General features: G+C 57.2%; 1 protein-coding gene across 4 annotated transcripts in view; it reads left to right on the top strand.

The window, feature by feature from the left end:
- The first annotated feature begins 3,631 nt into the window (after positions 1 to 3,631).
- Positions 3,632 to 24,103, top strand: part of Grtp1 (growth hormone regulated TBC protein 1) — a 28,001-nt gene continuing 7,529 nt past the window's right edge. Inside the window, exons 1-6 of one of the 4 annotated variants that reach the window (XM_047553561.1) lie at positions 3,632 to 3,826; positions 4,143 to 4,294; positions 10,820 to 10,978; positions 12,957 to 13,081; positions 15,897 to 15,993; positions 23,927 to 23,985. In XM_047553561.1, the coding sequence (XP_047409517.1) occupies positions 3,780 to 3,826; positions 4,143 to 4,294; positions 10,820 to 10,978; positions 12,957 to 13,081; positions 15,897 to 15,993; positions 23,927 to 23,985 (639 nt within the window). In that variant the 5' untranslated portion in view covers positions 3,632 to 3,779. Of the gene's footprint in view, positions 3,827 to 4,142; positions 4,295 to 10,819; positions 10,979 to 12,956; positions 13,082 to 15,896; positions 15,994 to 23,926; positions 24,100 to 24,103 lie in introns of all 4 variants that reach the window. The other 3 variants (XM_047553559.1, XM_047553563.1, XM_047553560.1) reach the window with 3 other exon arrangements.

Genomic DNA, 24,103 nt, shown 5'->3' on the forward strand with positions numbered 1-24,103 from the left:
CTCTGTCCTGGGTGGAAGCCGCCGTCAGGGCCAAGAGGGAGGAGCTCCACTCCCCACTGTTTCAAGCAGATGATGGAAAATTTCAGATATACATGAAAATCTGCTCAGGGTCTCATGATCCAACTGCAAAGAGTTTGTCACTCTTCTTTCCCAGTCTCTGCCCCCGCAGCAGGAGGGTATTTTTAAAGCCAACTCCAGATTTAATATTTTTTTCCCTTTTGTCAAACAAACAAAAAAAATCTGCCAAACTTACAGAAGTAGACAGTAGCATGTAATTGCCAAGGGTAACAAATAAATAAAAAAATTTAAAAGTGTCAATACAAGTTGGAACTCAGACAGTCAGGGCCATGAATTCAGGAGGTGGACAGAGAGATTTCCAGTGCAGAGTGGACCTGTGAAGTTCAGAAGGACAGGTGTGAGGCAGAGGGAGGGCTGGTCATGGGCAGGCAGAGTCGGCACCTGGTCCCTGGTCCCCAGAAGGACTCCGCGTAGGCTGGGGGCAAAGGTCTGGGCAGAGAAACACACCCGAAGTTGCTTCATGAGCATGTGTCCTGGGATCAAGGAGGCCCAGCAGAATGGCCAGTGTCACCACACCCACAGAGCAGCCACCCAGCCACCCAGCACCTGCCTGCTGCACCTTGCACGCGGTGTCTCTTAAACTTTTTTCCTTTGGTGCTGGGAATTGAACCCAGGGCCACTGAGCCACATCCCCAGCCCTTTTACGTTTTATTCTGAGGCAGAGTCTCGCTGGATTTACAGGCCTGTGCCACGGTGCTGGCCCTCTTAAGCCCCCTTCTAGTCTATGACAGCTGCCCCTCCCTTTCTGTTAAGACTGGTTGTTTCTAAGTCCTGGCCACACGGGCGTCCACAGGCTCCAGGGCTGGAGCCACACAGAGGCCCAGGCCCTACAGCGTCAGGATCTGCAGCTCCTGGGTTTGAAAAGCACAACTCGAAGCTTCCTGTGAGGAGGATGTGGGCGTTGCCTGCTGGCCTCCCACAGTTCTGCAGTGGGCAGGGGCTCGGGCTCAGTGGGGGCCAGGACCCCCAGGGCAGGCCCTGTAGCTCCCTGGGTGGTTCAGGATGGATGACTGATCAGAAGGTCCACCTGATGCTATCTCTGTCCTTCCACACAGCTCTGCTCACTCCTCTCAGGTCCTGGCTGCCCTTGGGGCCTTGCTGGATGTCCTCTGGTCTGAGGAGATGGCCCCAGAGCCCACATCCACTTGAGGCACTCCTAGACCTCCTGCAGGCGCTGGGTGATCAGACTGTGCACACAGCAGCTGCCCGTGGTCCCCTGAAGCCTGGGCATGGGGCTGGCGGCGTGCTCCTGGAGATGTGAGAGCCCTGGGTCCTGGTGACCCTGGCTGGCCCTGTGCAGAAGGTGGCCAGGCTCTCTCACTCAGCTGAGAGAAGTCAACCAAGAGAGACTCCTCCAAGGACGTTGTTGGCCCTGGTTTCCTGGTCCTAAGTGGGGGATCCCCAGCTCTGCCTGGCTTTGGCTGCCAGCCAGCCTCAGGCCTTGGGCAGGGGCCTAGTATCTTTCCTCTCCACTCTTCCTGGAGGGTAGCCACCCTTCTCTGACATGCTTGGGACCAGCTCACTTGCACGGTGGTCACATCTGGCACTGACTCCAGGGGGAGGGTACATCTTCACTCTCAAGTTTGAGTGAAGGAGGCCTGGGGCCTGTGTTTCCCAGCTGGTGTGGGAGCCACGGGCTAGGGCTGCCCTCCAAGGCCACAGAGGGATCCAGTGGACTCCTAACACCCGCAGCAAGAGGCATGAATTACAGAAGAGCAGCCTCAGGGGCTCGCCAACCTGCAGCCAGATGGAGCTGGGCCATGCCAAGCATGCAGGCCAGATCTGGGCTGGGAAACAGAAGGGATGAAGGAGCTGAGAGGTAGTGTCCGAGCAGAACAGGAAGGGCGTCTTACTTTTGTTTGGGTGGGCTACAGCCCCATGCGAGGCTTGAGGAGAAGGGAAGCAGGGCAGCAGGAGAGGCTGGGGCCCCTGGCTGAGCCCGGCAGCTCTGTTGGCTGGGCAGCATGTAGGGTGAGGGTGACAGCAGATCTGAGTCTGTGCAAGGAAAGGAAAATGACCCCACAGGTCAGGGCACAGAGTGGCCTTGGGAAGAAGGGACGCTATCTCTCAAAAGCCAAAGGCTGCCGGTCTGGTCTGAGCTGCCACTTCAAGAGGTGTTTTTTTTTTTTTTCAGAACTAGAAAATGGCACAGCTGGGAAACTGGAATTTGGGGTTATGCTCTGTGAGTACAAAATTTTCGGCTGTCTTCCAGGGCCTGGAGAAGGCCGAAAAGGAGCACAGGGTGTTCCCCATGTAGGGGCCTGTCCAGTACCTGCCTGTCTTTCCAGGCCCCCTGCTAGGGGTTCGCAGGAAGCATTCCGGAACAAGGAGGCGCCCGCGTCAGTTTTCAGGGCCCGGCAAACTGCAGCGCAGGGCTGCGGTATCTCTTTCCTACACATCCAGCTTTCGCGCTGTTTCCAGCAGGGTTTCCACCGGGGTGGGCAGCCGCTTCGGGATGGGAGTCCTGGACAAGGGCCCCGTCGCAGGGCGCTGGGGAGAAGACGTGCTCTCGGCTCGCCCACTGCTGACTCCATTTAAAAGCGCCTTGGGCGGGGGGAGGCCGAGGTTGCAGGGTGCCCTTCACCTCGCCCTGTCCCACGGCAATCAAAACCCGCAGTCCGCTGCCACGAAAGGAGACCCACCGGTGGTTCTCCCGCTAAAATGCTGAGACCCCAGGATGCCATGCTGGCGACGGGTCCAGAGGCGGCCAACGCGGCGGCGCCGTCCCCTCGCGGGTCTTGGCGCATAAGAGATCGCAGGGCACCGAGTTCCCACCCTCACGAGGCGCTGCCCCGGACGCCGAGCGGAGGCCGAAGCCGCCGGGGCGCGGGGGCGCTCCTTCCGCGGTCCACCTGCTATTCCCGCCACGCGGCTGCGGGGCTGCAGTGCTGCGTCCACCCCAGGCCCAGCTCGCCCACACGCAGGGATGGACACCGGGCGGAACTCCGCCTCCTGCTGGCTCGGGGTCCCGGTCCCAACCCCGGGGTCCGAGGAGGCCGAACGGGTGTCCCTCGCGGGCGCAGGATGCAGGCCTTCCAAGGCCCCGAAACGGAGCAAATGAAAACGGGATTTGCTCACGAGAACAAAATAGGAGCCCGCGCGGCCGAAGTCTGCTCTGCTGGGCGTTCAGGCTGAAGGACGCGCAAAGAACCCCAACTGGACCCGTAGCCCCCAACCTTCCCGCGGGCGGAGAGGTCGCAGCGGCGCGGGAGCCGGCGCGCCGCCCACCACCGCCGTCCGCGCCCGCGGGGCCCTCCGCACCCTCCGCCCTCCGCAGCCCCTCCTCCTCCTCCCCATCGCTGGTCCCGCCTCCACCCCCTCCCCTCCCCTCCCTCCTCTCCCCTCCCCTCCCCTGTCCCTCCCTCCCCTCCCTCCCCCTTGCCCCTCCCCTCCTTCCCCTCCCCTCTCTCCCCTCCCCTGTCCCTCCCTCCTCTCCCCTGTCCCTCCCTCCTCTCCCCTCCCTCCCCTCCCCTCTCCTCCCTCCCTTGCCCCTCCCCTCCCTCCCCTCCCTCCCCCTTGCCCCTCCCCTCCCCTCCCCTGTCCCTCCCTCCCCCGGCGCTCCGCGGTCGCCCGGGCCCCGCCCCCGCCGGAAGGACTCGCGCGCCCCGGGGCTGCGGGCGCACTTGGCTGGGGCTCAGCCACTGGGTTGGGCTCCCCCGGGTTGGGGTCCGCGCTCGGGTGGGGTCGGCGGTCCTTCCCGCATGGAGCGCGCCGAGCGCCTGCAGGCGGCGCGGGCCCGGGTGCCCAGGTGTGTGTGGCGGAGCCGAGTCCGAGCTTGGTGGGCTCCAGGTGCCGCGCCGCCTGTCCCCGGGGAGGGTCCCGCAGTGTGGCGGGATCGGGGAGGGAGGCGGACTAGGCAGGGAGGGGGCCCGGGAGAGAGCCGGTGAGGCGTGTCGGGGAGCGAGGAGGTTCCGCGGGGTGCCGGGCGGGGGGCGTCCGGCCGGGAGGGGGTTGCGGAAGGAGGAGGGCCCGGCGGGAGGCAGTCGGGCGGTCGCGCTGCCTGGACACAGCCGTCTCCGCGGGCGAGGAAACTTCGTTTGGGAAACAGGTTTTTCTTTGTCTAGGGTGGATCCCTATGGGTTTGAAAGGCCTGAGGACTTTGATTATGCAGCTTATGAAGAATTCTTTTCCACATATCTGGTAATTCTCACCAAGAGAGCAATAAAATGGTCGAGACTGCTGAAGGGAGGCCGTGGCGTCCGGAAAAGCAGCACAGGTGAGGGAGCCGCGAGGACCGCACCACCGCCCTCTTCCCCGGATGGGCAAAGTCCAGCTCCTTCCCCAGGAGCCGCCTGGCAGGCTTGGAGGGAGGTGGCCTCTCCAGACAAGGCGCAGCACCTGGAAACAAAGCAGGTCTCCTACCTTCAGGACCAGACGGGGCAGCTCTCCTTTGCCCCTTCTGGTGGAATGCTTGCCTTCCCCACAGGAAGGGAAGTCCAGTGAGTGGGCTCCCTCCAGACCCCAGCGTTTCGTCCAAGCCCACCCATAGTGATCTTTGGTGTCCGTGCTGAGCCCGACCACCCTGGAAAGTGGTATGGCCAGGAAGGGGACTTTGGTGTTTGTTAAGTGGGCAAGGAAGAGTTTACCAGAAGGAGGCCACAGAGAGACCACCAGCCCACTAGCGCTGCAGTGCCTGGGGGCTTGGGAGCCACCTCCTGAGAGGGGCCAGTGAAGGCCAGGCTTCAGGGGACAGAGCTGGGTCAGCCAAAGGTTAGAGGTGTGAGGGACAGAAGGGATGAAGCCCAGGACCCTGCACTGCCTGCACTGGCGGGTGGGACTGGAGTACCCAGTGGACAGTGAGCAGACAGAAGCACCTAGCGCTTGAAGGGTTTTAAAGGTGTTAGTGAGCAGGGCCAGGGTGGTGCCCAGGCCGTGCTCAGAAATGTGCTGGGTTGAAAGAGAGAGGACAGGGGAGGCTGGTCACCTGCTCCAGCCCCTGGGCTTCTTGCCCCTGCCCTCCCTCCCAGGCCAGGCCATTGCTGTGAGGGTGGGCGAAGGTGCCCCAGGCTCAACACTGACAGTGTAGCCTACAGAGCAGAGCGGAAGGGGCTCAGGTTCCGCTGGTGGGCTCCACAGGCTGAGGTGAGGCCCTGCGTGTGTGCTGCAGGTGCTTATGTACTGCCGTCCCAGGCCGAACACCTGTTTGCTCCAGCGAGCATGTACTTCTGCTTTTCTTCCTTTGGATTTATTCTTAAAAGTTGCCTCATCTTTTAACTTAAAAAACTACTTGATTGTATACAGTCATATTTGCACCATGTATAATATATACAGGTAAAATGTGTGTGTGTGTGCACGCGCGCGCGTGCATATACTTAAAAACAAAAAATTATGCACACGGCAAACATTTCAGTCACAGTAGAGGTTGGAAAATGAAGTTGCTTATTGCCTGCCCCAGGCCCCAGCCTCCTGCAGAGGTGACCACTAGGGACTGCCCAGGTATCCCCCAGGAGCAGGTGCCAGCACACCGGCTCACACCCAGCGGCTTCGGGCTCTGCAGCGGGTTGCAGAGTAGGGGCCCAGGTAGAGCGGAGAGTCCCTGAAGGGTGTCAAGGACACACACCTTGAAATCTCATGTGAATCGGCACATTCCTCCCGTCGGCGTTCATTTGTGATCCCGTGCTGCTGTCCTTTGACTGGTGGGTCTGCATCATCTTCTCAGGGAAGCCGTGCCTGCCCCAGTCTGCCATCTTCCCATGTGGGGAGGGTCTCGGTGGAGCAGAAATAAGAGGCATTTGGAAGCCATCTGAGTGCAGAACACACTCCAGAGCCTCGCTCCCCACTTCTACCGTTATCTTACCTGATCCAGCAGTTTTTGTTTTGCTTTGCTTTTTTTGAGCACCATCTCAACTCTTTCTAAAAATTTGACATAGTTTTTATTGAAATAACCTTTTCCTGCTAATATTTCTTTAGTGATGTAATGAGACAGATTATGATAACAAGCATAAGGAATGTTGGCAGGTTGGGGAGATCAGTCTGTGGCCCAGCGATCCTCAGCCTGAGGGTGGGAGCCACAGGGCATCATCAGCCTGAGGTTCTGGCAGGAAATGGGGACCTGCTTAGTCTGGTGGGGGCTCAGGAGTCTGCACCCTTGGGTCCTTGCTGGCACAAGGTGTAGTTTCTGGGTCCCTCACTGTGGACAAAGGGGCCCTTGGTGCAGGCAGAACTCCAGGTGGATTGTGAGGCCTAAAACAGGAGAGGACACGTTACTCCTGGGACCCAGGTTTTCCTGCCAGATGTTCTGGGTTGGGGCAGTCGGGTGGCAGTGTCCCCAGAGAAGATATGGCAGGGCCCAGGCGTGAGGGTGTGGCCATGGTGCTCAGCCTCGGGCCCAAGTGACATCTCCCTCCCTCGGGGGTTTGTCACTTTGTGCAGCAGTGCCATCCAGCTTTGATGTGCCCGGTAGCACATCACCTGCAGATCTTGGCCTTCAGCTGTCTTGAGAACACAGCGAAACTCATTCCTCTGCATGCCAGTTGTGGGTGCAGTGAACACAGTAGTTTCTTTCCCCATCATGTCTGCCAGCAGCCTTATAGCCTGCTGCTCCCGTAGCCTAGAAAGACAGCTCCGCACCAAGGTCCTGCTTTCCTGTTTCATTTTCTGTCTGGGTGTAACAAGGACTTCTTGCAGATATCCTTCTGAGTTGCTTAAGATGTTAACACACCTAAATTAAAATTAAGTTACAGTAGCATTTTCAAAGACAAATGCCAAAAGTATGAGACTTTTCTTACTTTGTCAGGGCAGACAGATGGAAGCTTATTCTCTGGGATACATCTGTGGGCAGGCCCTGCCCTTGGGAGGGGTCAGTCTGGGAGGGCAGGAAACCTTCCCTGATAAAGAAACAGTGTAGGTTCAGACAGCAAACTTGTCAGAAAGTAGCAGAAAACTCTGTTCTTTGTAACCTGAAAGTGTAGCTGCTACTTCTGCCACGGGCTGGGCCCCATGGCACCCCTGCCCTGCCCCGGCACCAGGTGGCTGTCTCCCTGTGCACCTGAGACTGGGAGGTCTGCCAGGTCTTGCAGCTGCGTGTCAGCAGAGCAGGTGTCTCTGTTTTGTTCTGGGGCTAGGACCCAGAGCATCTTCCCACTACACCACATCCTGACACTTTATATTTCTTGAGGCAGGATCTCTCTGAGTCTCCCAGGCTGGCCTAGAAATCGTAGTCCTCTTACCTCAGCTTTCCAAGTCACTGGGATGACAGGTGTGCATCACTGCACCTGGCCAGAGCAGGTGTCTTACATCAAAGTTGGCGTGTGTAACCATTTTGCCCTTTCTTAAAAACAAAACTATATTGCCTAATTATTTTTTAAATTTACAGTGAGACTTATTTTTGTCTGTGCATATTTCTGTGAGTTTAGACCTAGTCCTCACCACAGTGAAGATTCAAAACCGTTCTATCACCTTCAAAACTGTTTCTTGCTGGGTGTGATGGCGTAGGGCTGTCATCCCAGAGAGGGCTGAGGCAGGAGGATCATGAGTTCAAAGCTAGCCTCAGCGACTTGGCAAGGCCTTTTCTCAAAAAATTAAAAGGGCCAGGAATGTGGCTCAGTGGGTGCAAACCCCTGGGTCTAATCCCTGGTACTGGGGGAAAACATCCCCCTTCTTTGCAGAACTCATTCACAGGCCGCCGCCATCTGCTCTCCGCTGTAGACAGGCTGTGCGCAGCCTTTCGAGTCTAGTTCCAACACGATGTTTCTGAGACTCATCTACGATCCTGTGTACCAGTAGCTCATTCCCTTCCATTGCTGAGGAGTGATCCGCTTTATGGATTTCTCTGTCCATCACTTGATATTTGGGACGTGCCTAGTCAACCCTGTACGCATTCACGTGCTTCGTTATGAACTGAGCTTTTGTCTCTCTTGGAAAACACTTAGGACTGGAATTGCTGGGTCGTGATGTTTGACTTGCAAGAAGTTGCATTTCTCAGCACGTGCAAGGTACTGGATCCAGTCTCCGCTCCCCACACACAAAAAAGGAAAAAGAAATTGTAAACTCTTTTTCCAAAGTGGCTGTACAATTTTGCATTCCCACCAAAAACCCAGGAACATTCAAGTGGCTACATGTTCTTGTTACCATTTTATGTTTTTTTAGCTATTGGTTCTTTTGGATAGATTTTTCTGTTTGCAATTGAGTTTCTTTTGCAACTTTGCCAAAAAACACTTGATTCTGTCTAGTGAGCCTGTCCTGGATTCTTTCCTGTGCTCCACCTATCCACTCGTGTGGCCTTTCACCTGTACCTTGTTGTCCGTACCGTAGTTTTATGGTCAGCTTTAAAATCAGATCATCTGACTCTTCCAACTTCAGTCTCAAGCCCGTTTTGGGTCTTTCTGCTTTTCGAGTGAGGCTTGTTGTTACCCTCAAGGTGTATTTCCTGTGCCCTTGGTGGGCACTGTGATTAGGATCCTGTAGATGGATCTGGGGAGAAGGGGCCTCTCTGTCGGTCTCCCAGTCTGTGAGCGAGGTGTGTCTGCATTGCTCGGCTCTGCCGGCTCCTCTTGCAGCGTTCAGCCTCCATACCCTGCAAGTGTTTCCTCTGGTTTGTCCCCTTTCCTGTTACTTTTTGGTGTTACTGTAAGTGACTCCTTCACATTTTTTGCTTTCTGGTTGTTTGCTGTTGGTTTGCAGAGATGACCCTGCTTTGCACTTTCCTTTCCTTTTGGCAAAAGTTCCTCTAGTTAGAATGGCCCCTGCCCATGTTGGAACTGACCCCTCCTGGTGCAGTTCTGCACAGAGTGATGCAAATGTTCAGAGCCCTCTGGTCACAGTGCCCTGAGGGGTCATGAGACCTGCAGCCCAACTTCAGTACAGATCCTACTGATTTGGAGGGAAGGTCAGGTGGAATTATTTGTGTCTGCTAGAATTTTAAACAGAACCAAGCTCATGCTTTCAGTATTCCCACATACAGTGATCAGACGAGCGGACTGAGGTGATCTTGCCAGAGCAGGATCCTCAAGGACACTCCTAAGCTGCAAAGAGGATTTCCCCAGGTTTTTTGGCCCCTGTGGGTGGTGCTCCTGTCTGTCCTTTCCTGCCCTGAAACTTCCTGGCTGCCCATAGCTCTTGTCAGCAGTGGCTGAGGATCTGGATTGGGAGGTCCAGCGGGCTTTGTCCTTCTAGTCCTGCTGCAAGGTGGCCAGGCCCAGATACCCATAACTGTGGGGTCCCTGAAACTTGTGTTAGCAAGGTTTGTTACTAGTGGCTTTCCTGTTGGAGCCTGTGAGGTCCTTCTTAGGGCTTGTGCTACCTTGTGGAATTTCACTGAGTGCATGACTTTTTACTTCTCTGTCCTGTTCGGTCAGCTGAGGTCTCTCTTGGCTCACAGTGTCGGAGGCTCTAGTCATGCTTGGTTGGCCCCACTGCTCTGAGCCTTGGTGAGGCAGGCGTCATGGCAGATGCGCATGGCTGACTAGACTGCTCACCCCACCCTAAGGCCAAGAAGCAGAAGAGCAGAGGAAGGGATGTACCTGCCCGGCAGAACTCCCAGTGACCCAGGAACCGCCCAGGAGGCTCCACTCTTAAAGGTTGCTCCTCCAAGAAGTGTGCCCTGGGACAGAACCTTTAACATATGGCCTCGGGGGCAGCGGACACATAGACGGGGCACTGCCTGAGTGTGATCACTTAGAACAGTGTATTCACAGTTCAGTGTCAAAGGAGCACAGCAAAGCTTTGAAGACTCGCTGTTCGGCAGGCTGATGTCAGGAAGCATAGAGGGGCACCTGGTCTAAGTGGTCCGCATGTCAGTCTCACTTGGTGTCAGTTATCTGAGGTGGCTCACTGGCTCTTTGCTTCTGGTCCTGTCTGTTTCTGTGGTCTTTAGAAAATTACTAATTACTGGCTGGGGATGTGATTCAGTAATGAGACTCATGCGTGAGACCTGGGTTTGATTACCAGCACTGTAAAAAAAATTGTTTTTTCTTTTATTTATGTTCAATGAACATAAAACCATAAGATGTCAGGCTCAATATACAGATTAATGACTGAACAGGGACAAAGCACCTGCACCAAAGCCGTGGCCCCACTGAGCTGTCCTGTCTGCTCGTGGCAGGACGCCTCAGCTCCTCTATTGGCCGGCACTCCCCGCAGCCCCGCTGGCAAATGCCCTGCAGCCCAGTTGCACTGTACGTGGGTGCTGCCCCTGATTCGGTCCCCCTGCTTCCCCACCTTCAGGTCAGGGTCAGCACCTGAGCCCGGGCCAGGGGTCCTCTGGGGCTGTGCCGCCTGAAGTTGTGCTGTGGCCCCTGCCAGCCTGCCTGCAGGTGCAGGACCAGCAGAGGGTCAGCACCTGCCTGCCCCCTCCTGCAGAGGGCCTTCTCCTCCTGACTGTGTGTGCACTGGGGAGCCCTCTGTGTGCCTCTATCTGAGCTCACGCTGGCACAGAGGGCACTGTGGCTGCTGAGGACGCGTCTCCCCAGAGCAGGAGCCTTCGGCAAGGCCCGTCTCCACGTCTAGGCGCCTGGCACAGAGTTTGCAGGGCGGGCAGAAAGGAGGGTCCGGGGAGCCTGAGGCCCCCGCCTGTCCTGTCCGTGGCCTGACAGAGCAGCAGCCGTGTGGGCGGCTCTGGGGAACGTCTGCTGTGGAGGATTCTGCAGAGCGTGTGTGGGCTTGGGGGAGGCCCTCCAGGTCTTGGACCCTCTCATGGTCTTCGGAGGGCACGCGTGTGAGCTGAGGGCTGCAGTGACCGTGAGGGGCATGCTCAGCCCTCCTGGTTCTGACTCACGGGCACTGTCCGTCCTCTTGGTTTCAGTGAAACGCTACGTCCGGAAAGGGATCCCGCTGGAGCACCGGGCCCGTGTCTGGATGGCAGTGAGTGGAGCCCAGGCCCAGATGGACAAGAACCCTGGCTACTACCACCGACTGCTCCAGGGTGAGAGGAGTTCCTGCCTGGAGGAGGCCATCAGGACAGGTGGGAGCCAAGCCTGCGTGTGGCGGGTCGTGGACGGCCACCGGGCAGGGGCAGAAGTGCGGCCCGTGCTGCTGTCCCCGGGCCCCTGGAGAACGCTGTGTGGGCCAAGACGCGTCGGCCCGCTGTAATTTGAGATCACATTTTGGAGGGAAAATATGCTGAAGCATTCATGGGGAGAACAGTGTTTTTAACCCATCCAGGAAATATGGGAGCACCTCTCCTCTCAGGAGAGGGGGCAGCCAGCAGCGCCCTGCAACCCTGTGAGTGTGTGTGCCCGGGAGCCACTCTCCAGCCACTCCCAGTGTCCGCGTGCTGGCGGCAGCGCCTGTGCTTCCGGTCCTCAGAGTCTTTAGTGAGCCCTGGGCTCACTGAGCCCTCAGAAATTCAAAGTGCGGAGGGAGGTTTGGCCTCCGTCGAACAGGAGATGTCTAGGAAACAGATCTCCTTCCCACTTCTGAAGCTTTTGGGAAAAATAGATGCAGACCCAACACGACTTCTGAACAAACCCACTCATTTCCAAGACCAGAGGTGGAGGGAGTGGGCTGGCCCTGAAGTGCGGGGCTCCGCACTCCCCTCCTGGCTGCAGTGTCCCCACGGCTCCTGCCAGGGGAGCAGGCGTGGCTGGGTGGTGGTGTGGGAGCCAGAGGCGCCCTGTCTCGGAGTGGTGCTCAGAGGCCTCAGAGCAGAAGCACGGCCCAGGCACCTCCCTCGGCAGGGCGGAGGGGCAGACGGAGGCGGGAGGGGCACTCTCAGAGGCTGCGCGCAGCCAAGCAAATGGAGTACTGCCGTTTGCTTCAGAAATGACTTTAAAGTTTCTGTTGAACATGGTTTTTGGATGCATCTTTTTGTTTTATTGTAGTAAAGGCAGAACATAAGAGTTACTGTTTTATATTGCCAAAGACTGTCCTCATTGGGCACTCGCCTGCCCCGGGCCCCACAGGCCCACTCTGCTGTCTCTGGCTGGCTCCTGAGGGTCCTCACTGGAGGAATCCCAGTGGGTGTCCGTCCCTGAGCAGTGGCCGTGAGCAGTGGTCGAGGCTGCAGTGGCCTACCGGTATGTGGGCACCACCTTTAGTTCACTCTTGGGGCTACAGTGGACACTTGGCAGCTCCCGCCTGGCTCTCGTGTGCAATGTGTGAGGACGTGGGTGTCTGCTGGAGTCCCTGCCTTGGGTCCCTACTTCTGGAAGCAGGCCTGCTGGGTGGGTGGGGGCTCTGTGTCTAACTTGGAGGCATCTGGACAAGCCGGTTCACAGGGGTCGCATGGTGAGTGCGTCTGTCCTCTTGGGCCTTTTCCTTCCCCATGGAACGACCTCAGAGAAGGAGCAGCTTCTCCCACCAGGGACCCTGAAGGAGAGTCCACGGCCGTCTCTCTAGTCTTTCCCCTGACCAGTTCCGTTTATCTGAATGTTGACAATTCCAGAAAGGTCTGTCTGGGGCCTGGGTGGGGATGTTGAGCAGGGGCATGGGCCTGGAATCAGGCAGAGCCAGCAGGGAGCCACCTCATTCAAAAGCAGCAGTGCCAGTTGACTTGTTGCCTGGGCTCAGCCGTGTCTGCTTCTTTCTGGGTGAGTCTCTCTCCCTTGCTGTGTGCTTGTCTCCAGAACTGGGAAGCTCCCCAGGTCACCCTGCCCTGGGGGGAGGGCTCTTCCTGGGGGACCTGGGACCCAGGTGAGGTGGGCTGTGCTGGCAGGGCCAGTGTGGAGGTGGGCCACTGAGGGCTGTGGCTCTGGATAGCTGCTGTGCCATCTCTGAACCTGAGAGGAAGGACGGTCGGAACCCATTGCCTGTGTCCCCAGAATCCACGAACACCCCTTTCTTCCTGACACAGTGTGCCTGTCACCTGGACTGTGCTGACCTTTCCTGGGTCAGTTCAAGAGGCGACCGGGCTGTGGCCACTCCTGAGGTCCTAGAGGAGTCCCACTGTGCGGGCGGATGCAGAGCTTGGGTGGTGACCTCTCTGGTGAATTTCCCTGCAGATCTGAACCGGACCTTCCCTGACAACGTGCGGTTTCGGAAGACAGCCGAGCCCTGCCTGCAGAAGACCTTGTACAACGTGCTGCTGGCGTATGGGACACACAACCGAGGCGTGGGGTACTGCCAGGTGAGCCTCCAGGCCCTTGCGCCAGCACGAGGTCACTGGGAGGGAGCCCCAGGCACCCTGGAGCTCACAGCGCTGTCCAGGTCCACGAGCTCCTGAGTCACACGCCTCCCGGAGGCTGTGGCCTGCAGCGGTTCTGAGAAAGCAGCAGAGCGTCTGCTCTGCACCTGGCGTTGGAGTGTGGACAGGGTGAGGGCAGGGGGCAGGAGGGCGGCACCGAGTCAGCAGGACCTGAGTCGCCTCTCGCAGGCCTTGTGGGGTGCGTTCCTTCAGGGTTACTTCTGGAAGCCCAATCTAATGGGAGACCCCACCTGTGGATTTTGGTGCTGTTTGGATTTGCTTTGGTGAACTAGCAGGGACTGTGGGAAGACCATCTCCCCATCTGTCTGGGGGCAGGTCTAATGGGCGCTTGCTCGCGACCTGGAAAGTGGGGGCAGCCCAAGTGAGAACCCAGGCTGGCGGCGTGTCAGGGCCTCTGTGCGCCGCTGGTCTCAGCGCCGGGAGCTTGGCTGCAGTTGCAGCGGGGCTGCCTCCCAGTTGCCAGGAGAGCACGCGTACTAGGCTCCCAAGGGCCAGCATGTGCCACCCTGGGCTACCAGCTGTAGCCCAGGACTGCCGTAGGGTGGGAAGCAGCTCTTCCTGAGCGGGGGCCACAAGCTTCACATGCTTCTCGTGGCTGAGGCTGGCCAGAGGCTTCCTTAGAGGGCAGTGTGTCCGTGGCCTGGCGATTTTGATTCCCTGTCCGGGGCAGTGGCTCCAGAGGCCCAGTCAGTGCCAGGGAGCCCGAGGGCCTGGTTGAGGGAGCAGGTCTGGCAGCGCCATTCCCACTGCAGAGCCCTCCCTTGCACTTGGGCAAGCAAGGGGTTCCAGGGCAGTGGCGTGGGCAGAGAGGACAGAGAAAGCGGACGGGAGGATGGCGTTGTGGTCGTCCCTGGGTGGACACAGGCCTGCAGACTGCGCTGCTGGACGCTGTGGTGTGTGCAGAGCACTGACGCAGATGCCCCTCCATTCTTGGCCTGTTGCTGTTGCTGCCCTCTGTTGAGGAACCGACTGTGGCTCAAAGGAGCTGAAGCAGAACGCCTTTAGATCATCTACTTTCTGTTCTTTTGGCTTTTGAAAAAATAGCCTTGCTTTCAAACACATGCACAGTTTCAACGTGATGCCGGAGCTCTGCGGGCCGGGCTGCACACGGGGGTCTCCAGGCACGCGCTGCCTGACGGAGCCATCACAAGTCCATTCTCCTGGGATCAGGTGTGCTGGGGCTGGAGGCCCCGCAGGCCGTGAGGGGCCTGTCCCAGCTCCCCCAGCTCCTGGCCGTGCTGGCATCTTTGGTGTTCCTGGGCTTGTAGATGTAGCACCCCGATCTCTGGCGCATCGTCCCAAGACGCTCTGCCTGCTTAGTGTGCTCAGTGCCCATGTTCCCCTTCCGTAAGGGTCTTAACCCTATTAGACCCTCACCTACGCCAGCAGCAACTGCCACCACCTGGCCTCTAGCACGCCTCACTCTGAGGCCCCTCCCCGTGTTCTCGGTGGGGTGGTGGACCACACGCGTGATCCTGGTTCTCGGTGGGGTGGTGGGCCACTCGCGTGATCCTGGTTCTCGGTGGGGTGGTGGGCCACTCTCGTGATCCTGGTTCTCGGTGGGGTGGTGGGCCACACGTGTGATCCTGGTTCTCGGTGGGGTGGTGGACCACTCGTGTGATCCTGGTTCTCGGTGGGGTGGTGGACCGCACGTGTGATCTGGTTCTGGTTGATCCCCCAAGGTGGCCGCCCATGGGTGCTGCCATGTCAGCATGGTCTTCCGCGTGGTTGTGCCCAGTCCCAGTTCATGTTGTCCCCGACTCTGGCTGGCCTCTGCTTCCCAGCCTTGATGTCGGGGTCTCTGTGCAGTTGCTTCTGGCTTTTGAGTGGCGTTCTGAGTTCTGCTGTGTGACTGGAGGTGCGGCCCTGGGGTGTGCAGCCAGCATCGGCTCGGCAAGCCCTCGGCGGCACGTGCAGACCAAGGCCCTGGCCTCACCAGCCTCACGCTCCTGCAGCCTCACCTGCGTTGTACCACTCTCACCATCTCCTGTGCAAGGCCCGGTCCCCTGGCAGGGACACTACTAGGCAGCTCGGTCCCCAGCATCAGGAGCGCCCCACTCAGAGGGCTGTAGACTCGATGTTTCCCACATGCCCTTTGGAACGCGTGCTGCGAATCTCTTACAATTCCCACAGCTCCGTGGTCAGGCCGTGACCCTCACTTTGTACGATTACAGCCCCTGGTGTCGCTTCACCTTGCATGGAGAGCACCATGTCAAGCAAGTGGTCAGACAGCCCCTGGGAGCCAGGGCTGGTGGGCTGACCCATGCCGTCCCCAGAGCGTGGTCTTCAGTGCTCCATGCCTTGTTCAGGGGTTTTTAACTGTTACCTTTTTCTTATTTTTATGGAGGTTGAATAAACAATACTACTGGCAGACACTTGGTTTCTCTAAAATTCTACCAAAAGATGTTCTAGACTCATGCCAGTTTTAGGGAAGGGAGGAGAACCGGGAACCTAGTGGCAGCAAACAAGTACTGATTGCAAGGCAGTTTAAGACTCAGTGGGACCAGTTGTGGTGGCCACACCTGCAATCCCAGTGACTTGGGGGGCTGGGGCAGGGGGATTGCAAGTTTAAGGCCAGCCTGGCAACTCAGCAAAACCCAGTCTCAAAAAATAAAAAGGTCCTGGGCTACAGCTGAGTGAAGGGAGGGCCCCGGGTTCAATCCTTGGTACCACAAAAAACAAAAGAGAACATGAAGACCTCAGTATGAGTTTTGCTTCTCTTTCTTTCTCATTTCAGGGAATGAACTTCATAGCAGGATATCTGATTCTCATAACAAAGAATGAGGAAGAGTCTTTTTGGCTCCTGGACGCTCTTGTTGGAAGGATACTGCCTGGTATGTCGGAGCCCCTGCTGTGCCTTCGTGCCGTGCCTCAGGGTTAGCCAGGCCATCTGGCTGACCCTCCAGCCCTAGTGAACTCACAGTTGTCTCCCTCGGGGTCCCGGCCTGGATGCGGGCACTGGTGGGCATGGGGGTGTCTGTGGTCTCTGGCAGAGCAGGGCGTGGCTCTGGCCATGGGTTTGGCTCAGCTCTTCCTCTGGTGGTCCTTCCCCGGGGAGTCCGTGGATCGCGAAGGCTGCTGGGGGCTAGCCTGGCTTCCCTGCGTGTTGGTCATTGAGACTGTGAGTGCTAGTCAGCACGATAGCAATCACTTATTACTACTTTGGGGGGAAATCATTCTTCTTAAATCTTTATGCTTTTTAACTCACTAGTAAATAAGAACAGCTACCAAATTTAGCAAAGCATAGTGCAGACTGTGGGCTGCAGTGCGAGGTCACTTTGGGTGGAGAGGAGACAGAGGCTTGGGGCAGCTGACTTCCTGCCTTGCCCCAGCCTGACGCAGGAGCTGGGAAGAGCACCCCGTGCCCGACCAGGGACAAGGGCATGAGGCCCGAGGGCCTTGGCGCTGCAGCTGCTGCCTCTCCGGCCCGAGGGGCCGTCCAGGCGCCTGGTGCACCGCCCACACGTCTCACTCCGGCCCAGGTCGGTCCTGCGCTGGACAGCGCAGCACTGCTCTCACAGACGGTCACAGGCGTGGGGCGTGGGGCTGCCCGGGGAGGCGGCGGCACTGGGACCTCAGCCTGTGCTCCCTGGAAGGGCCCTTGAGCGACTGCGGGGAGGAGCAGGCAGGCTGAGGGGTGCGGCCACCTCGCAGCAGCCGGGGGCAGAGCACAGAGGGCCAGCACAGGAGAGGGAGCCACCGCTGCCCGGGCCCAGGGTGGAGGAGGAGGGTGTGGCCAGGTCAGCCCAGTCCTCCCCGTGCAGCCTGGCACGGTCGACCCCGTTCTGGGGCCTGGGAGCACCTTCCTGTCCTGGTGCAGGTCCCATCCTGAGCAGGAGAGCACGTGGGTCGGAGGGAGAAGGGCCAGGCTCTGGCTTCCTTGCAGCAGCTGCGTTGACCAGAGCTGCATCCCCATGTCACTGCGCGCCCGGCTTCACGTGAACCAGACTGCCACGGGACGGGTCTGGATTCAAACTCGGGACTCTGGGTGACCGTCAGCCAGGGGGAGCAAAGGGGTGGTTCCTGGCACCAGGAGCCCTCCAGATGCAGAGCGGCAGAAACGCTGCTGGTCCTCACGTCCTGCTCCCCGAAGGCCCTCGTCCTGCCCTCCTGGTTTCTTTCTGATTATGTGAGGAGCACACAGACACGTTCTCACTGGAGGAGCCCAGGAAATCCAGTCCTGATGATCGTGACCGTGACAGTTTGCACAGACACATGCCCATCTGCCCAGCTCGGGCGTTGAGGGACAGTCTAACAAAGTCGACCTCAGGGACACTCCTTGTTTTTACTACTGTCAAACCTTGAAGAAACAGATAATTCCTGTTTTATTTAATTATATTTAAAAATCAATCTTAGCTGGGCACAGTGGCATGTATCTGTGGTCCCACGTACTCAGGAGGCTGAGGCAGGAGGATCGTTTGAGCCCAGGAGTTGGAGACCAGCCTGGGTGACATGCAAGAACCCATCTCAAAAAAAAAAAAAAAAAAAATTGGTCTGAGGTGGATATTGGCAGTTGAGTGTTTGCCTAGCACTCATAAAGCCCTGGGTTTGAGTCCCAGCACCATAAAACTTTTAAAAATAAATCTTGCAGAAAATGGAAGATCTTAAGTGTCTCCTCAGTTCACGTTAGGAAGCTCACGTCAGGAAGCTCGTGTGCGCGTGATGTCTCGCGGGATCATCTCTAATGCACAGGTGCACTCTCCCCTGGTAAGGTGCTCACTGAGTTAGCAATTGGAACCTGGAAATGGTTGTGAAGTATTTTTTTTTGTATAAAGTCACTTTATTTCAGGAATGCAAGAATGACTTAATCATTTCAAAGAGTCTGGGGCAAGACAGGCCAAGAAAAGTTAAAAGTTAAAAGAAGGAGATTGGAGATTGATCAGTGATTAAGGTGGTGTGGAATTAGTCTGGGATGGGTGAGGACATGCGTGGAACAGCACTGAAAAGCCAGAGACCAACCAGTCTGTAGCTGCATCTGCCAGTCTATTGGAATGTCATTGATGAGGCATATCAATCAATGGGAAAAAGACTATTTAAAACAACATTCTGTGACAATTGACTGTCTTCATGGAAGAAAACAAAATCAGGTCCTTATTTCAATTCCAGATGGGTTCAAGATTCCACTGTGAAAGGCCCAACTCTAAAGCTCAGAGAAGACAGAACAGTTTGTGAGGCTGCAGTGAGATGAAGCTCTTGAATGCAACTTGAAAGCGTAAAAGACACTGAGAACCTCAATCATGTGAAAATAAACTAGTCTTGGTGACAGATGACATGAGCAAAGCGGCTGTGGGCTTGGAGAGAGGGCATCTGTGGTCCATGTGATGAACCAAGGGCTGGATCTGGATTGTCTTAAGAATTCCTAAAGGTCTGAGAGGAAGACAGCGTCAGGGGAAGGATATGGCCAACAGGCCATTCACAGACAGAAGCCTGGCTGCCCGTGAACTTGGGGAAGGTGGTGAGGGCTGTGGCAGGCCAGTGCTGAGCAAGGCCTCCAACTGTGGAGCCACTGAAAACTGGCAGTAGTCACCTGCATCCCTGAGAATGGGTGTCAGTCTGTGCATTTCAGAAGGAGCCTGGGAGGAGAGGACTGAGCAACCTGCCAACACCCCACCCCAGGGCTTCTGCACTGTGGCCAGTCCTTGGCTGCCCTCGTCTGCCACTCAGCCCTGGTTCAGGGTTCCAAGTCCCTCTCCTCCTGGTTGTGCAGATCGGCAGGAAGCCACGTGCACAAGCAGTTGGGAACCCTTGGTGCCTCGCCACCTCTTCAGGGTGCTACTGTACAACGCAGTTTGTGGCTTCCTTGCAGGAAGAGGAGTCCTCTGTCTTCCAGAGGAGCCAGTCAGGCTGGTGGGGCTCTGGGATGACACCTGTGGATCTCTGGTGGTGGGAGAGGGCCTCATGGTGAGTTGATGCCTGCATGTCCTGAAAAACTGGTTTGACCTGATTTCCCCTGAAATGCAGGGAGCAGGCCCTTCATTGCTGGTCATAGAAATGCCTCAGCTGGAGCCAGCAGGGTGGCTGAGCTGGGTCACGCAGGCACACTCTGCAAGGCCAAGCTCCAGTCCCAGGAGCAGAGCAGGGTTGGTGTGGGCTGCTGGTGCCCTGCTGCTTGCAGCAGGGCTGAGTAGGACTCCTTCCTCTGCTGGTGGGCTTCCCCCATGGCTGCCCATCCTGAGCTTGGTGCTTGCTGGGTGAGTGCTGCCCCTGCTGTCTGAGTTAGCATGCCACCGGAGGCTACGTCTTGGGGCCAGGGGCTTGAGTCCCAGTGCCACCATGGAACAGTCAGGTCGCACACGACTGCTCTCCGGCCTCTTTGGCTAGCACTGGGCCTCAGAGGGGAGGATCCCACAGCATGCCAAGCCAGGTCCTTCCAGTGGAGCCTGGCACCCTGGGGCTCTTCCCCTCCCCAAGGAGGAGCTGGGACTTGATCTCCCTGCCAGGCAGACGAGGGACCATTGCATGTTTTGTTTTCCTCAGTTAAATTCTAGTGTTGTGCCCTAAAGAATGTGTCATTTCTAAACTAATAGGCTTAGGACTTAGCAAAATATGGAGAGAAGAAAATAAAAATGTTTTTGTATGCTCACCTTTGTCAGAGCAGGGTCTCACTTTGTGGCCCTGCCTCAGCCTCCTGTGTCGGGGCTGCAGGTATGTGCCACCATGCCTGGTTGCTCTAAGATCTGTTTATTTTTATTGCTGTCTAACGAGCTAATTACTTACATATATATTTTAATTTTTTTAATGTTTTGTTACCATAGTTGAACGTAGGGGCACTTAAACACTGAGCCACGTCCCCAGCCCTTTTTTGTATTTTAATTAGAAACAGGGTCTCACTAAGTTGCTTAGAGCCTCCATAAGTTGCTGAGGCAGGCTTTGAACCCGTTATCCTTCTGCCCCAGCTTTCTGTGTTGCTGGGATTATGGGCGTGTGCCACCACGCCCAGCTTATTTCTTTAATTTTGACACAGTTTTGCCAAGTTGCATAGGGTCTTGCTTAGCTGCTGAGGCCGGCCTTGAACTTGGGATCCTCCTACCTCAGCTTTCAGAGTTGCTGAGTTAAAGTATGTGTGGCTGAGAGTTCTTTTTAAAGTTCTCTTGTTGGGGAATGAAAGGCTGAACAGACTCAACAGGCTGTCACAGGATCCTCCACTGCCCCATTAAGAGTGACACAGTGAGCCGGCACGTGGTGCACACCTGGAATCCCAGTGACTCGGGAACTTGAGGCAGGAGGATGGCAAGTTTGAGGGCAGCCTCAGCAACTTAGATCCCTTTTCAAAATAAAAAATATTTTAAAAGGGCTGGGAATGTTGCTTAGTGGTAGAGGGCCCTAGGGGGTCAACCCATAATACCACACACAAACTAAGTAAACCTAAAAAATATTGCAGTGTCCCCTCATCCCTGGGGACATGCCCGAAGACACCCCCCATGCCTCGAACCATGAGCAGTACTGAGCCTGCCGTTGATGCTCACACAGGCCTGCGGCAAGGTTTATCAGCTGGGCAGAGGTCAGCAGTGACCCGTGCCAAGGCAGACTGAGAATGTGCCCTGTAAGAAAGACTGGGTGAAGGAGGCCTCCCTCTTAAGCCTCTGCCATGCTTGCCTTTCCTGAGGACAGGAGGCCATGACGTGGCCCTGGGCATAGGCTGGGCACCAAGGTTGCCACGAGGTTGCTAGTGGCAGTGCGGCTGAGGGCAGTCTGTCCTGCAGGGAGAGGCTCCTGAGCGTGGAAGGGCAGCTGCTGGTCCCGTGGCCCTGAGGTCACAGCCACCCAGTCCAGTGGCAGCTGCTGCACCCTGGTGGACACACCGTGCCCGCCTTCCCTTTGTCCCAGGCTGCGCAGAGTGGTGCCCGGAGACCCTGCCGGTGGCGCCAGGGTTGGGTGTGCCACGTGGGAGGCCCTCGTCCAGCGCAGTGCCCTCAGGGCTGCGTTCATTCCCGTCCTCCCTCCGTCCCTGGTTTTGGGGGAGGAAGGCTCCTGGGTCCTGTTCCTGAGGGGTGGGGAGTGGGTGGTTTGAGGCCCCTAGACTGGGCCCTGGGTTCTGGGTGTCCGTGAATGGGATTGGCCGTGTGCACTGGGTTTCGGGGTGCGGGCAAGTGGGGTGTGGCCCTGGGCGTCAGTCCTGGCGGGGCTCCTGCGCTGACGGAGGCGAGGCTGCCTGACGGTGATGCGCCCTGCCTGGGAAGCCACCTGCTTCCTGTGTCCCAGCGTGCCGCAGCTGGGCCTGTCTCCTGGTCTCTCATTCCTGCCCCACAGGTGGAGACACTCCCGCCTCACTGTGGGGAGGCACAGGCCTCCTGGCTGGTCCTTGAGGACCTGCTGTCCCACTCAGGTCCCTTAGCCAGCCGCGCAGGCGGGACCTGGGTCTCCTGAGTGGCTCTCAGCACGTGTGCCACGTTGCCCCAGCAGCTGGGGTCACGGGAGGTCAGGATGGCACAGCGCTTCCCCAGCCCTCACCTGCAGACAAGGAGACCAGCCAGGTGGCATGGACTCCAGCACAGGCATGTCAGCGTGGTGGGCTGGGCCACCCCACACGATGCAGTGTCCCCACCACGTGCCCAACACTGCCAGTGCCCAAGGCTGGTCTGGTGGGTACACCTGCGTGCCAGTGTGGCTTGCCCTGGAATTGAGGTGACCTGCGTTGCCTGTTTTTGTGGCCCGTTTTATGCCATTGGGTGGTTAGCAATTGGGTGGTCTTAATGGTTCTTAAATGTTCTGTTTCCTTTAGGTCCCTTGGGGCTGGCTCAGCCATAGGTGGCTTACCACAAAGGCCAGGCACCTCTCTGCCTCCTCGGCCCCCCGCAGATAGCCCACAGAGGTGCTTCTGGGTCTGTTTGACTCTGCCTCTCGTCCTTTTTCCAACTGAGCACCAGGTGGAGACCCCACGTGTGTGTGGGAGCTGATCACGGCCCTCACACAAGCTTCTCATGGATGAGACGCGGGGGACGAGTCCAGCATGAAGGCCATGGTCACAGCCACTGGAGATGCTGTGCTGCTGTCCGTGTGGCCCCTCCAGTGTGACCTCAGGCCTTGGGGCCCTGGGGGTGCTGGAATCCAGGCCCACTTGTGCCTGCTGGGTGCAGCGCCTGCTGCCAGCCCTCCACACTCAGGGAAGGAAGGTGCTGTGGACTTGACTTAATCCTGCCCTTGGAGACCCTGCTCAGCCCCTATTATGTTTAGCGCCTCTATTTATGGAAGCTGTCCTAAGCCTCTCTGTACTGGGGCCAAGGTCACACTGCACCTTGCAAATCGCCTCTTGCTTGCTGCTCCGCTCAGCCCTCTCCAGTCTGCTGACAGATTTGGGGTCGCTGTGGCTCTCTTCCAGCTAAACAGCATGCTCTCGGGTATGAAGGCAAAGACAGCAAGCAGCTCTCACTTTGAAGAGACGCGTGTAATATCAAGATAAGAAGGGGTTTTGAGAACCCCTGGCATTTCTTGAAATTATCAGGAACTTCCATTTTGGACACCCTGCATTGTTTGCTCACCCCGAGACTCAGTCACGTGCCGGCATCTGTGATGACTGCACCCCCGCCTGTGGGGTGGGGATCCTGTGGCAGGTGGGGATCCTGTGCTGGGCACACGGGCTCTGCCACAGCTGCTGCTTTGTGACGGCAGGAGGGTGGCCTGCTGCGTTCTTCTGGAACACAAATCAAGCACTGACACACTTCAGCACATCATGTTAACATTCAGAATCGAGTAGGAAACCCAGAAGGTCTTTGGTAAGACAAATGTCTATTCAAAAGGAAGACAGAAATGCTATTAGAAGTGTTTGAGGGTGAATCTTATTTTTATTGGGGTAAAACACATGGCATGAATTCACCGTCTTAACCATTTCTCAGTGCTCACTTTGGCGTTAGTGAGACACCGAGTTTGGGGGCCCTCTAATCAAGGGCCTTGATTCTCCTGCTGAGAGGGAAGCACAAGCTGCAGAGGCTGGGAGTGGAGCGGCCCTGCGAGGGCCTGTCCGGCACAGGCCTGGCGCCTGCACGTTTCCTGCCAGTGGCCTCACCTCTCCACCTGGTCTCCTGTAAAGTCCTGCTCACTTTCAGGGGTTTTGAAGATGGGACTTGTGACACCATTAAGTTTCTTCTGTCTCTCTTCAGAGCCAGCTTTGGATAAAACCTCTTCCTACCAGGCTGACTCTGAATACTGTGCAGCGGCAGCTGCTCCCGCCTGCCCTCTGCCCTCGCTGCCGTGCAGTGTCACCTTCCACCTGACTTCCTTCCCCACCACCCGGCCTGTCTGGCTCTGAGGGATGACTTAGGGACCTCTTAGACGAGGTGCCATGTGGTGTGTCTTTTCTGGACAGGCTCATTCCATTGAGCGCAGTGTCTCGAGGACGGTGGCCTGTTGTGGCCTGTGTTAGAAGCCCTTTCGTCTTACTGCTGGGTGATAGTTCATCATATGGACATCTTTGTCTTCGTTTGTCTGTTGATGGACACCTTTTAGTTGTGAACAGCACTGCTGTGAACACCCGGGTGTGCAAACATCTTTTTCAGTCCCTGCTTCCTGCCTGCGTATTTTAACTGATGCTCAGTGGGTCCAGAGTGGGTGGCATCTGGCCTCCTGGTGCCCGTGTCTGTCCTGGGGCCTTATTTTGGAAATCATTCATAGTTGCTCCTGGACTCTGGTCCTTCCCTCCTGGGAAGGACCCTCCTGGGGAGAGCCCTGTCTCCACTTCCAGCTTAGAGGGGGACAAGGCCTTTGGGGCCCCGACAGCTTGCCAAGCATGACCTGAACTTTCTGGTTTCTCTTCTCCCCCGTGTGTGGCAGATTACTACAGCCCTGAGATGCTAGGCCTGAAGACAGACCAGGAGGTCCTTGCGGAGCTGGTGAGGCTGAAGCTGCCGGCAGTGGCAGCCCTGATGGAGGGACACGGTGTGCTGTGGACCCTGCTGGTGTCCCGCTGGTTCATCTGCCTGTTTGTGGACATCCTGCCAGTGGAGGTGA

Source organism: Sciurus carolinensis, chromosome 5 (genome assembly GCF_902686445.1).
Source record: "Sciurus carolinensis chromosome 5, mSciCar1.2, whole genome shotgun sequence".
In the NCBI taxonomy this organism is placed as follows: Eukaryota; Metazoa; Chordata; class Mammalia; order Rodentia; family Sciuridae; genus Sciurus; species Sciurus carolinensis.